A 14,507-nucleotide genomic window follows, 5' to 3' on the forward strand; every position below is an offset into this window, starting at 1 on the left:
TCTTTAATGCACGTTAACATCTTCTTGAGTCTCTTGGTTTTGCTGATTTGAAGACGTTTGTGCAGCTAGAACTTCCACCAGGAGCTGAAACTAGCTTCAAGCTCCATTGGTTCACAGAAACTGCTGCAGGTTTTGCCAGAGGAGTTGGGTGTAGTCCTCTGTCCAATCTGACTTTCCTGCCTCAGGTTTCATTTGAGCTCCACTGTCTGAGCTGATCTTCCAGAGGAGACCAGTAGGCTTTTTTTGGCCAACAACTGCTGCATCCCACCTCCCTTCTCTGGTCCGTGGAGTCATTTTTGAGCTTTTTTGAAGATTGTTGAGGAGTAGCTAGCAGGTCTTAATCCTGGTTCAGATCCATTCAAAGTGCAACATGTTCTTCAATCACAACAATCTCAGAGACACGTCAACAGTTTATTTGTTTTATTAGAAAAAAAGATTCTATTTACAGTTGAATCTGTAGCACTGATGCTAAACTTCAACATCGTGACAGAAAACTGGATCCATGAAGCTGGTTCTGACCCGGCTGTCCGTGTTCATGCCGTTAATATGAGTGAAGTCCAGAAACAGCGACTGAGTTTGACTCCTCACAGTCAGGAAGAAGTTAAAATCTGTGACATGAGCCTTTAAATGTTCAGAACGTAATTGATTTGGTCCAACATTGGTACAAGAGGAGCCGCCGGTCAGTCAGCAGAGTCTGAGGAGCTACTGGGCATGCTCAGTGGGATTCAGGTTATTCACAATTAATATTCAGGTTTCCACAAATAATCAGGAAACGGTTTAAAGTATAAAACTCCTCCTTCCATATCTAATTTAGATTCTATTGTCAGTTTAATGTGAATCATGTTTCTGTTTCAGAATAATCAGCTAAAAACTGGACTGTAACACTGAAAGGGATTGAACTGTAAAATGAATGTGTATTAATCTTGCTCCACTAGATCAGGGGTGTCCAACCTGCGGCCCACGGGCCAAAACCGGCCCTCCAGAGGGTCCAATCCAGTCCTCAAAGTGTAAAAATTCCAGACAAGACATTAACTGAGGATTGTAAATTAGTAAAACTATAAATTTAAAATAATTTCTATACCATGACAAGTTATTTTGATCAAAGTAAAATACTAGATTCATTGTTTTTTTTTGTCATTTTGTGTCTCATTTTTGTAATATTTTGTCGTTTTTGATTTTTTGTCTTTTTTTGGATTTTTATTCTTAGTCTGTTTTTGTCATTTTCTCGTTTTTGTCATTTTGTGTTTCTTTTGTGTCTGTTCTTGTATTTTTTTGTCTTATTTTTGTCATTTTTTCTTTTGCTTCAATCATTGTGTGTCATTTTTGTCATTTTGGGTTTTTTTTTGTCTCGCTTGTGTTGTCTGTTTTTTTGTCGTTTTGTTTCTTTTTAGTTTCCTTTGAGTTTTGTCTTGTTTCTGTCCATTTTTTTGTCGCTTTTTAACTTTTTCATCGTTTTTGTCTCTTTTGTTTCATGCCTTTGTCTCATTTTGTGTCTAATTTTTGCCATTGTGTGTCTCATTTTTGTAATATTGTCTTGTTTTTGTCTGACTTTTGTCCTTTTGATCCTACAGTAAAATCCTCTATGATTCAGTTCCAGATGACTAAATGTTGTGTTCCTTTGTCGACACTCTGAGATCTAGAAGTTGTAATGTGGAAATGATAAACTGAGGCTGAATGTTGATGAAATTTAATTTGTTTTTCTGAAGAAATTTCAGGATGTTCATGTTTAGTAAAAAGATAATTCCTTAAATGTGAACATTTTCACAATGTATTTTTCTGCACTAAAACAAAGGAAACATTTGGAGCTGTGGTTATTTATAGGTTACTGAGATGAAACCGGGCTGAATGTGGAACCTGAACTAAGATGAGTTTGACACCGCTGCACTCACTGCTCTGGAGGGAATAAATCCAGTGTGGTGTCGTCAGAAGGTGGCGCTGTAGCTGCACTGATCAACAGAGTAGAAGAAGACAATCAAATCGAGGGCTGCGCTCCAAAATCCATCCCAGCAAACATTATCCTACATCAGAGAAAGGTTTAGTTCATCCTGATGTAAATAAAAACCTGCTTGCTCTGGTTGCATTTAAAGTTTGCAGAAACAGAAGGTTGAAGTTTAAGTTACATTATTATAATGAAGCAGTTTGTCTCCTTTTATTCAGACTGGATGAAACAGGAAATACTGTGAAGATACTGAAAATAAAAACATTAAGTTTGTGATTGAAACCAGCTACAGTATCAGCCATGTTTGGTGCTGATCAGTCATGTGACTTCAGGTGTTTCAGTCCAAATGAAGCTGTTTAGGAAAAGTCAGAAAATATTTTTGTGAAACTGACGGAAGTTTTTTTAAAATGTTGCCGTTTCTATTTACAACTAAAATGTGTATAAAAACATGGAAACTCACGTGACTAAAATATTATTTAACAGTTTTAGAACAGAAACATTCAGAAAGCTTCTGTTCTGACAATAAAACAGACTAAAGTCCACCTGCAGCATCAGTTACCTCGGTTACCATGGTGATCCACCGGTTTAAAGCTTCATGATACCAAACAGTAAGACTTTATCTCAGAGATGATACACTGATGATGAGTGTCCAGGTGTCCAGGTGAGGAGACCGGAGCTCAGGTGAGTGTGGGCGGGATCCTCCTCCACAGGCCTCCACACAGACAGTTCTTGATCCAGCGCTGCTCCCACTGCTTCATAGCGTTGGTCTTGTTGGGAGAACGGAGCATCGTCACGCAGCCACACCTGAAGGGGGCGGAGTTTCACAGGTGTAAGGTCACTGATGACATCAACGCTGAGGTCAGTAAGGGTCAGATCAGGTGCTGTGACTCACCTGGTGCAGGCTTTGCTCTCCTCAGTGGGACAGACTCCCATGTGAATGCAGCGCAGGTTGTCCATCTTCTGGGAACCAGGACTCCTGCACACAGACACACACCTGTAAACACCTTCAGCCCACCTGGAACCTCTCACAGTTCTGGTTCTAGTTCCAGATGAGCCTCCAAGGCAGGAGGGGCCACACTGCCTCCAGAACGTCCAGATCTTATTTTCATATCAATAAGTTATCACTAAATGAAAATAAAACTAAATTTATGGTGTTTGGTAGCGTTAGGGCAAATTTTGAACTTCAATTGATCCTAAATGGAGTTGACATCGAAAGAATATGAAACCAAATACTTGGGAGTAACTATAGATCATAAATTCAGTTGGAAGCCACATATACAATATATAAAACAGAAATTATCTAAAATTATTGGTATTATTTGCAAAACTGGTGATTTTTTGAACAAGAAATGTCTGCATATTGTGTATTTCTCACTTAGAATGCCATATATGTCATATTGTGTTGAGGTTTGGGGAAATACATACAGGACATATATAGATCCTATAATTAAACTCCAGAAAACAGTTATTAGAATAATAAAGCCTTCTGTCGTGAAACTACTAATAAACTATTTATAGAGTTTTACACCTTAAAATGTGTAGATATTGTATACTTAAAAACATTAGAAATAATATTTCGAGCAAACAAAAGTTTTCCGACCTGTATCCAACAATTTTTTAAATTAAGAGACAAAAATGATAATCTAAGAGGGTTGGCTGTCTTTCAAAGAGGTAATGTGAGAACTAATGTTACATACAGATGTGTTTCATATTTGGGAGTTATATTATGGGATGGATTTAGTGATGATTTGAAATTGTGTAGATTTCTGTTAGGTTACAAAAAAAACATTGAAAGGTTAAATAATTAAAGATTACAATGTAAAATGACCAACATGTGAAATGATGAAGAAGAAGAATCTCGAGTAATCTTATGTTTTTTGTATTTCTTTTATTCCTTGTATTACTGATATTCTGGGTTATTTTATGGATTGTACAGGATGAGCAAAAATAAGCCTCAGCTTCAGTCTGTTTTTCGGTTACAGAGCTTGTTAAATTTTCATTTTTTTGCGAGAAAAAATGTTTATTGCAAGCATATATAATAATTCTTTGTCAGCTGAATGTACACAATTCAGTGGTTGTAATGTAGATTGTAACCGAAATAAACCATTCATTCTTTCATTGGCTTCTGTAACTCTGAGAAGTTCGTTCACTCAGAGTTTAGCTTCTCTTCATTGCCTCCCTGTAAAATCCAGGATAGAATTTAAAATCCTTCTTCTAACATATAAACTCTTAATGAGAAGCTCCATCGTATCATAAAGAGCTGATTGTTCCAGATCATCCTAACAGAACCCTTCCCTCTCAGACTGCAGGTTTACTGCTGGTTCCAAAGTTTTCAGAAGCAGAACCTTCAGCTATCAGCTCGTCTGTTCTGGAGGCAGACACCCTCTCTACTTTAACATCAGGATTAAAATGTTCCTCTTTGATGAAGCTGGTAGTTAGAGCTGCTCATGATCAGCTGATTTGTCCTTTAGTTATGCTGCTGTAGGTTTAGACTGCCGGGGGATTCCCATGATGCACTGGGCTCCTCTCCATACAGTCATATATCATCTTTACATTCACTAACTCTGTGTTTGTTCTCTGCATCACAGATTCCTGAATTTTTGTCACAGATGATAGTTTTTGTGTAACATCACAGGATTTTCTGTGGTCACATCTAGACATTTCTGGATGCGCCCCTGAATCAGGTCCGAGTTCTGGTTCTGGTTCTGGTTCAGGCGTGCGTTACCTGGTGAAGACCTCCAGCGGGGCAGTGGTTCCAGCTCCGGGCAGCGATGAGGCCTTTCCAAACTGCAGCCTAAGCGGATGCTTTCCCTGCAGCTTCACGATGACGCCGTCGTTCACCGGCAGCCAGTCCATACTGGGAACCAGCAGCTGACTGGGCAGCAGGCAGCACTCGTCGATCAGGCTCTCATCGGGGTCCTGGGGGGGTCCGTCGTCCCGCGCTGCAACACAAAGAGTTTATCAGCTGGTTACCAGGAACTGGAAAACTGTCGGGTGATGCTGCAGCAGCTCGTTCTCTCTGCTGAGGTTTTATAGAGACGGTGACAAATTAAAGGAAAAACACAAAGACCCAGAAAGTGTTGGTCCAACAGAATGTCTTCAGAGCTACTCAGGGTCACTACAGGATGGATTAACCAATCAGCACCTGTCCTCTCTGACTTTAACCAATCAGCACCTGTCCTCTCTGACTTTAACCAATCAGCATCTGTCCTCTCTGACTTTAACCAATCAGCATCTGTCCTCTGACTTGAACAGAATTCTTACAGCAGAGCCACAGCTTGGTGAGCAGTCGGAACAGCAGCTGCATGTTGTCCTGGCTGTCTGACGTGGCGGTGAAGGTGGGCAGGCAGCCCGGCTTCAGCAGACCCCAGATCCGGATCATCACCAGCATCTCCCTCAGCATCCCCAGAGACGCCCCGTCCCTCATGAAGCCGAACCCGGGTCGGACCATGGAGCCCTGCAGGGACACCAGCATTCAGAAGCAACAGACAAACATCATGATGGCTGCAGGGTCCAAGTTCCACTGAGTTCTAGATCAGGAGCGTCAAACATGCGGCCCGCAGGCCAAAACCTACCCACTTGACGGTCCAATCCGGCCCGTGGGACGACTTTGTAAAGTGTAAAAATTCCAGAGAAGACATTAACTGTAAATTGTACATTTGTAAAACTGTAAATTTAAAATCATTTCTAGATCACGACAAGTTGTTTTGATCATAAAGGAAAATACTAGATTGTTCATTGTTCTTTTGTCATTTTGTGTCTCATTTTTGTAATATTTAGTTTTGTTTTTGATGTTTGTCATGTTTTTTTTGTCTGATTTGTTGTTTTGTTTCTCTTTTTGTCATTCTGTTTTCTTTTTGTCTTGCTTGTGTTTTTTTGTCTTCTTCATATCGTTTTGTTTCACTTTATTCGTATTTTTCTGTCTTTTTTGTCGTTTTGTGTCTTTTTGTCTCACTTGTGTTATTTGTCCATTTTTTGTCACTTTTTGTCTTGTTTTTGTCTTTTTTTTGTCTGACTTTTGTCGTTTTGATCATAGCTGTAATGTGTAAATGATAAACTGAGGCATAATGTTTTTGAAATTGCCCTTACTTTTCTCAATAAATTTCAGGTTGTTCACAATGTTTTGTAAAAAGATAATTCATTAAGTGTGAACATTTTCAGAACAAAGGGAGAAATTTGGAGTTATGGTTATTTACAGGTTATTGTGCTCTGATTTTGCTGATGCAGCCCACTTGACATCAAACTGCCCTGAACTGAATGTGGCCCCTGAACTAAAATGAGTTTGACACCCCTGTTCTAGAATGTTCCTGTTCTGGCCCAGAACTCACAAACTAATGACCCAAAAACCCTACTGGGGCCCAACGGGTCAGAGGTTCTGATCTGTGTCTCCTTGTGATGGTTCTGAGTCTCATAATTCACCTCCTATGAAGAATCTGCTGTTTGCTGTCTCTCCTCACCTGGACCATGAGCTGTTCTTATCACCTGTTGTCTATCAGCTCACCTGGTTGGGCAGGTTAGCCAGCAGGTAAAGGACGAAGTCTCCGACCCACTGGATGAGCTGCTGCAGGGACTGCAGGGGAGGACCGTCCAACACAAACTCCTCCGTCTTCAGGTTGATCATCACCTTATCGATATCTGGGGGAGTACACAGCGATCAGTCTCTGGCCATCAGCTGGTCCTCACCTGTGTCTCCGGCAGTCTCACCTGTGTCGGTGTTCTTGGCGCAGATCTCGGTCAGACGGTCACCTGGACTCTTGTCGGGTGTGTTGAGGACGTGTGGCCTCAGCAGAGACTTTAAGGTGGCGCTGATGGCTATCAGCAGCAGTTTGGCGTGGAAGTCACACGCTCGGGCCGCTGTCGCCGTGGAGAGTTTACAGAGAGACGCCTTCACGGCCACGATGCGAGTCGCCAGAACCTGGAACAGGTGGATGTGGAGGGTGAGAACGTACAAACAGAACCTGGTGGGTTGAGAAAATGAAAGTAGTTTGTTCCTTCACTGTGTTTTTAAATGAAATACAGGAGGTCCTCGACTTACATTGGAGTTCTGTTCCTACAGATCTACGTAGTTCGATTTTTGGCGTAAGTCGGAACTCCGACCAAAATGTAAACAAAGCCGTTCCGTGCAACACGATATCAATCAGTTCTTCATAAAGTCATGAATACCAACGACTTTCATGCATGTATGAATCATTTTACAAGAAGATTAACAGAATATTATAACAGACTGATATTGTTGTTGAGGTTTCAATGGTTATTGTTCAGTTCCAGATTTACCTAATGTCAGTGAATGTGCCATGTTTAGTTAGATCACTTCTGATTGGCTGACAGTCAGCAGTAGAGAGCCTGTGTGAAGGTTCAATAAACCACCAGAGAACCAGATAAAGTCTCACTCATTCATCACAGAGGGTCGCTACAATATGTTGACCTGTTTTTACAACTTGACCGGTGTTCGTCAGCGTTTCGTCCTGTTCCGAGAGTTTTATTCTATCTAATTTCACTTCCACGGAGACGGCTTTCCTTTTCTTCCAAGCATCAGAAGAGTCTGACTTATGCTTGGGAGCCAAAACGAAGGGCAAAAAGTTAGTGAATGTAGCACAATCCAAGGTGGCGTCCAACCGGAGAAAGGAAATAAAGCCATCTTATAGCGCTGCGTGACGACGTATTCATCCACTCCGCTCGTCAACTAGTTTCATGTAACCAGTTCTGACGTAACGGCAAAATGCCGTAAGTCGATGACGTCGTAAACTGAGGACCCCAGTAACTCATCAGTAGAGCGTTGTGGGAGTTTAGCAACGGGCACCATGACAAAGACTAATGTGGAGGTTAATGACCTCCAACCAGAGATCATGAAGCTCTGTACATGCAGGCAGGACAGTAGAGGGACCACAGTCTACTGCACAAATTTCTGTTACTGATTTATCAATTATTGATTGATAATCACTAATCTATCAGATAAGAGGGTTCAATAAAATTTGCTTTACTAACTGAAATAATATAATTAGGACTGTCAAAATTAATGTGTTAATGCAGATTAATCCATCATTATGATTAATCTGTTTAACAGTTTTAACCTAATTAACACATCTGCAGCTCAGAATGACTCAGAATCCCTGAAACGTCTCTGGCAATGTATTTCGGGCATTTTGTCCAAGTAGATTTGCCGTCACGCATGCGGTCCGGTAGTGGCAGAACCAAGAAACTCTAAATGGAAGAAACTAAGCAGCACGTTGGCGTCTCAGTGGGAAATATGAATACAAAAAACACCAAGATGGAACAGTCGACCGACATCCAGTAATATGCACACTCTGCAGGAAGGAGTTTTCTTTTCACCGATATTAGTATTTGTGTTAAAAAAATGTAACATTTTAACTTCAAATTTTTAGTCAAAGGTGCTCAATAAACTCCTTAAGTGCATATATATTCCCTTCTTTTTTGAGTCTGTCTGCTCATGCAAAATGAAATCCGATTAATATAGATTAAAAATGAATGATATTTAAGTGTGATTAATCAAAATTAATCCACAACAACCCTGTGATTAATTTGATTACACATTTAAATCCTTTTACAACACTAATTATAATATAATGGGATATTTGCAGCCTGATGAAACTTGAGCGGTTTGTTTGGTTCTCTGGCCGCCGTTCTCCCAGCATGCCCTGCTGACCTGCTGCAGCGCCTGGTTCTGCCTCATGTACTCCTCATGCAGCTTCTCCACCAGGTTGTGCACCATGCTGGGCTGCACATGCAGCAACACGTCCCACCAGTCATAGCCGGTCACCATGCAGTACTCCAGCAGGAACAGCAGGTGGCGCAGCGTCGTGTTCATCTCCAGCACCTGCCCCATAGAGGGCGACACCCGCAGCATGTGCAGCTGAGAGGAGACAACAAGCGTCAGATCACAAGAAGTAGTTCCATCGCTGATCGATAATCAATCAGCCTTTGAAATGTATGACAATGAAAAACACAACTACAGATGTTTAGATTTTAGATTCAGATAAATGAAAAAAACTAAGAAAACATGAAAAGATGTGGAAATGTTTCAACAACAGACGTGTTTGAAAAATATTTTTAAAAATATCCAGGTGTGTCTGTACTTCTGAGTCCAGGTGTGTCCATAGTTCTGAGTCCAGGTGTGTTTGTAGTTTTGTGTTGACGTGTGTTTGTAGTTCTGTGTACAGGTGTTTTTGTAGTTTTGTGTCCAGGTGTGTTTGCAGTTCTGTGTCCAGGTGTGTCTGTAGTTCTGTGTATCCAGTGTCCAGGTGTGTCTGTAGTTCTGTGTACAGGTGTGTGTCCTCACCTTTCCGTGGTTGTCGACTCCAGCCAGAGCCAATGAGGTCCAGGAGAACTGCAGGGCCTTGAAGTGGAGGGCGGGGCCTGCGGCTCTCTGGCGTTTGATGGTGGACTCGTCTCCAGGCCGCTGGGCGGAGGACGAGGAACCGTAGAACACTCCCATGGTGTGGAGGGACAGACGGTGAAGGATCTGGATGCTGCCGTCATGGAACGCCAGAGCCAGACCTGAGAACCAGGAGAACGCTAGAACTTAGATGCCTAAAAGTGAACCTGCAGAACCCGTTTCCTGCTAATTAATTTTCTCATGAATTAGACGAGATGTTCCCACAGTTCTCCTCACCGAGTCCTGGGCAGAACTTGGTGTCCGACGCCACCTTCAGGTCGGTGTTGGAGATGGAGATGGGCAGTTTGGGCAGAGCGACGGCCGACACTCGCTCCAGATCGTTGGTGGTCGTCAGGATTCGCCATTTCAGGATCGTCGGCTGCTTCTCCCCGACTGCACCCAGAGGTCAAGCACAGAGGTCAGAGGTCAAACACAGAGGTCAGAGGTCAAGCACAGAGGTCAGAGGTCAGGGATCTGATACAAGGACCAGTCAGACCAGTCAACCCAGTGCAAGTTTCTTACCGACTGGTGATCGGTGCTGGAAGATGTTGTTGACGGGGAGCCCCTCCTTCCTCAGGGACCAGCACTCCACGATGCTGCCGCTCTGATTGGACGCGCACAGCAGGACCTGGAACACAGCACTGTTACGTTCTAAAGCAAAGGTGTCAAACATGCGACCCGCGGGCCAAAACCGGTCCTCCAGAGGACCCATGCGGCCCTCAAAGTGTAAAAATTCCAGAGAAGACATAAACTGCAGATTGTAAATTAGTAAAATTATAGATTTAAAATAATTTCTAGACCATGACAAGTTGTTTTGATCATAAAGTAAAATACTAGATTGCTCTTTTGTCATGTTGTGTCTCGTTTTTGTAATATTTTGTCTAGCTTTTGTTGTTTGTTGTCATTTTTTTGTCTAACTTCTATCATTTGTCTCATGTTTTTGTCATTTTGTTTCTCATTTTTATCGTATTGTGCCTCATTTTTGTCTTATTTTTGTCAGTTCGTGTGTTTTTTGTCGTTTTGTTTCTCGCGTTTTTCATTTTCGGTCTCATTTGTCCATTGTCTCATTTTTGTAGTATTTTGTCTTGCTTTTGTTGCTTTTGACTTTCACCATTCGTCTCACGTTTTTGTCGCTTTGTGTTTCCTTTTTTGTCTTGCTTGTGTTTTTTGTCTTATTTTTGGCAGTTTGTGGTTTTTTTTTGCTTTGTGTATCATTTTTGTCATTTTGTTTCTCGCTTTTATCATTTTGTGTCTCATTTTTGTAATATTTTGTCTTGTTTTTGGTTTTTTTTGTCTGTCTTTCGTCATTTTGATCATACAATAACATAGTATTCAGTCAGTTCCAGACAGCTGTGACTAAATGTTGAGGCTGAATGTTGTTGAAAGTGAACTTATTTTTCTTAAGAAACTTACTTACATACTTACTTACTACATACTGTTTTGTAAAAAGATAATTTCTGAAATGTGAACATTTTCAGAACATACTTTGTTGCACTAAAACAAAGGGGAAAATCTGAAGTTGTGGTAATTTATAGGTTATGCTGTGATTTTACTGGTCACTGGAGATCAAATTGGACTGAATGTGGAATCTGGACTAAAATGAGATTGACTCCCCTGTTGTAAAGGTTCTGATCCCAGACCTGGTAGAGCACCAGTCCTTACACAAAGCTCTGGTTTCTGGTTCTACTGGCTGAACTGGTTACCTGCTCAGAGTTCTCCCTGGTGAGGAATTTGAGGTGGGTGACCGCCGGGTACTTTTCCCTCCTCAGCGGGTCAGTGGTGCAGCGCAGGAACAGCGACGGCAGCAGTTCGGTGTCGATGCGGCACTTCTCGCTGACCACACTCACCACAACCTGAACACAGAATAAAGACGTTTATCCGGAGGATCTGGTGCAGCAGGAGAAGTCAGAGGTAGCCTCTCCCCGGGATCTTCTGGTTCTGACCTTGTAGAACTGGACCGGGGAGGAGCTGCTGCCGTCGGTGGCCGCCACCACGATGTTCCCTCCCCCGGTGAAGGCAATATCGGCCAGCGCCACTCGTCCTCTGAGCCTGCACAGACTCTCGCTGGCCGTCAGCAGAGTGCCACCCGGCTTCAGCAGCGACACAGTGACCAAACCACTCACCGTCACCGCCAGCCAGCCCTCCATCGGCTTCCCGCCAAACAGGGTCAGGGACGGGGAGAACTTCACCCGGGAGAACTTCTCCCCAAAGTTGGTGGAGCCCGACTGGAGAGAGAACATGGACAGGACAGGTTACAGGTGAACATCCAACACGTGATCGACTGCGTGTTTCTGATCCGTGTTACCATCTCCACGTGCAGCGCCAGTTTGACTCCGTTGTGCAGCCAGCTGAGAGCCACGATGGGGTCTCCGTCCACGGAGCTGGACAGGACGCTCTCCCAGCTGTTCACCAGGTGATCCGACATCGACCAGCATTTAATCTGACCGTCGCCGTCCGCAGACAGCAGCCTGGAGCCTCCGCAGACACACAAACACAGCAACACAACACTAAACATGCTGCCAACACGGGAATGCTCAGGGAAACCAGGTAGAGCTGTAGCAGCGGGAAAACCTCACCTGATTGGTCCCATTCCAGACAGGAAATGACCTCAGTGTGTCCAGAGTTAATGGAGTAAACATCCCAGGGGTGCTCGGTGTCGATGATGTGGATCATGTGACTGACATCTGGAACACACAAACATATGAAGGGACGACCACAACCACAACTGTGTGTGTGTCCATGTTACATGTCAAAACTTTGTGTCTGTGTTGCGTGTCAAAACTGCATGTCAGTGTTGCGTTTCCGTGTTGTATGTCAGTGTTGCATGTCAGGGCTGTGTGTCTGTGTTGCGTGTCTGAGCTGTATGCCCGTGTTTCGTGTCTGTGCTGCGTTTCCGTGTTGCGTATCAGTGTTGCATGTCAGAGCTGCGTGTCTGTGTTGTGTGTCTGAGCTGTATGCCCGTGTTTCGTGTCTGTGCTGCGTGTGTGTTGCGTGTCTGTGTTGCATTTCCATGTTTTGTGTCAGAGCTGCATGTCCGTGTTGCGTGTCTGTGCTGCGTGTCCGTGCTGCGTGTCCGTGTATACCCTTGTCATCGTCGTCATTCTTCAGGTCGGTGCTGAAGGCCACCAGGTTCCTGCAGGACCAGGAGCAGACCAGTGGGATGGACGGACAGTGGGTGCTCTTTGGACGCTTCTCCCACTCGCACACGTATGCCAGTTCCATGATGGAAGCGCAGAAGAAGCTGGAGGCCAGGTGACGCCTCACCTGAGAACAGACAACAGGTGAGATCACAGACTGACACTTGAAGCTTTGAATATTATTGACATTTTAGACAAATTTTAGTAACTTTGGAGAAGTTTAACGTTATCTGGGTTCATTCTAAGACATTTTGGAGAAAATATGGGTAATTTTGGACTGATTTCAGGTCAAAATAGCAAAAAATTGAACTTTGTCGGGCCAATTCTACCGATGTTAGAGCCCCAAAGTTGGTGAAATATTGACTAAATACTGTATTTTAGTAGAAATATGGATCCATCCATATATACACACTTACAGGAACTTTATGGAGACACTAGACCAGCCTGGCCTATTGAACTTTTTGCACTTTTTCCATTTTCAAGGACAAATAATTAGACATTATTGTCATTTTGGACAATTTAGAGTCACGTTAGACACAATTAAAGTCATCTTGGATATATTTTGATTCATTTAGAACAAGTTTTAAGCAATTCTGGACACATTTTAATTAATTTTGGACACCTTTCAAATCAAAATATCTAAAACTGGAACCTTGTTTGGTCAAACTTTTAACTCATCAGATTCTACTGAAGTTAGAACCTCAAAAGTTGGTGAAATGTCAACCAAAGTCGGCAAAAAAGGCTAAAATAGCCTAAAATTTGTCAGAATTTGGGGGGGGGGGGGGGGGGGGGGCAAAGACAGAATTTTACGTTTAACTGAAACATCAGAAATTAATATTAGTGATCAGATCAATGCTGAAGCTGGTAACTAAAGTCTTTCTGGACAAAAAAGAACCTGAATCCTGTTTATTAAGTTAAAATCAAATTAAATCAAATGAATCTTTATTGTCATCTTATTTGATGAGATAGCATTAGACCCTCTGTTACGAATTTCATTAAAAAAAAAAAAAAACTCTGAATTTAAGCAGATTTCTTCCCAACAATGTGAACTGCTAATTCAGTTAAAACCAGAAGGTCTGAGCAGAGCAGTTGGGCCGAATTTAAGCTGGTTTCTGTCAGACTACAGCTTAGTTAGTAGATGCTAATTAAAGAACTAGTTATTTATTACCACCGGTTAGTTAAATGCAGTAGTGTGCTAACGTGAACTCACCTGTTTTCCGCCCCAGTAACGAAGTCTGAAATGAAAATCAGCCGGGTTTTTTTTTTTTTAAATTAAAACAAGGAATGAAGCTTTAAAATAGAAACACAAACCGAACCGGAGTCAGTTTCAGCTCCGGTACCGGGAGTCTGATGTACCGGAGACCGTTAGCATCGGTTAGCATCGGTTAGCAAACAAACCGCTCACTTTAACAATGTGTCAGGACCCCACAGCCCACATGGCTGCCTTCACATCTGCCTGTCTGAAAATGCTGACAGTAAAACTGCTCCACGGTTAATCTGAATAGAACTGTGTTCGGAGGTGAATGCAATATTTACTGTAAAATGTTTGAACATCCGCATTGAGTCTGTAAGATTAGAGTTTCTGGACTGTGTTTTCTGACAGGCGCCGCGGGCAGCTTCCACTGCAGGTTAACCTGGGAGCTTTAATCCCTGAGCAGCGTCTCTCAGGTGCATCTGTCAGGGATTACATGGGCTGTAACTTGCATGCATTTTTATTGAAAGTAAAAAAAAAAATCTGTTTTTATGTTCATTATGATCATGTCTTTACAAATTCCATAATTATTTATTATGGAAACAATCATTAATAAAAAAAATGACTGGATATCACTAAAATGTCAACTAAATAACCATCCAAATTTAGTAACAACTACTTTCTAATTAGCTAAACAATCATAAAATGAGCTGTTTGAAAAATTGTTTTGTGACTTTGTGTCTCATTTTTGATATTTTGTGTTTCGTTTTTGTCGTTTCATGTCTTGTTTTGTCATTTTATGTCTTGGTTTTGTCGTTTTCTGTCTCAATTTTGTTCTTTTATGTC

At 42.3% G+C, this 14,507-nt stretch overlaps 1 protein-coding gene across 1 annotated transcript; it reads right to left on the minus strand.

Annotated features, from left to right (window-relative positions):
* Window positions 1–405: 405 nt before the first annotated feature.
* On the minus strand, window positions 406–13,875 carry med16 (mediator complex subunit 16). Its single transcript, XM_023264146.3, has 16 exons — window positions 13,680–13,875; window positions 12,416–12,596; window positions 11,909–12,016; window positions 11,638–11,807; window positions 11,276–11,557; window positions 11,036–11,185; window positions 9,855–9,960; window positions 9,570–9,725; window positions 9,237–9,454; window positions 8,604–8,810; window positions 6,644–6,854; window positions 6,441–6,574; window positions 5,204–5,396; window positions 4,665–4,881; window positions 2,832–2,915; window positions 406–2,743 (listed from the first exon to the last, which is right to left on the minus strand). The coding sequence occupies exons 2-16, from the start codon at window positions 12,552–12,554 to the stop codon at window positions 2,617–2,619; spliced, it is 2,502 nt and encodes an 833-aa protein (XP_023119914.1). The 5' UTR covers window positions 12,555–12,596; window positions 13,680–13,875; the 3' UTR covers window positions 406–2,616.
* Window positions 13,876–14,507: the final 632 nt, after the last annotated feature.

The sequence above is a fragment of the Amphiprion ocellaris genome, chromosome 2, assembly GCF_022539595.1.
Source record: "Amphiprion ocellaris isolate individual 3 ecotype Okinawa chromosome 2, ASM2253959v1, whole genome shotgun sequence".
In the NCBI taxonomy this organism is placed as follows: Eukaryota; Metazoa; Chordata; class Actinopteri; family Pomacentridae; genus Amphiprion; species Amphiprion ocellaris.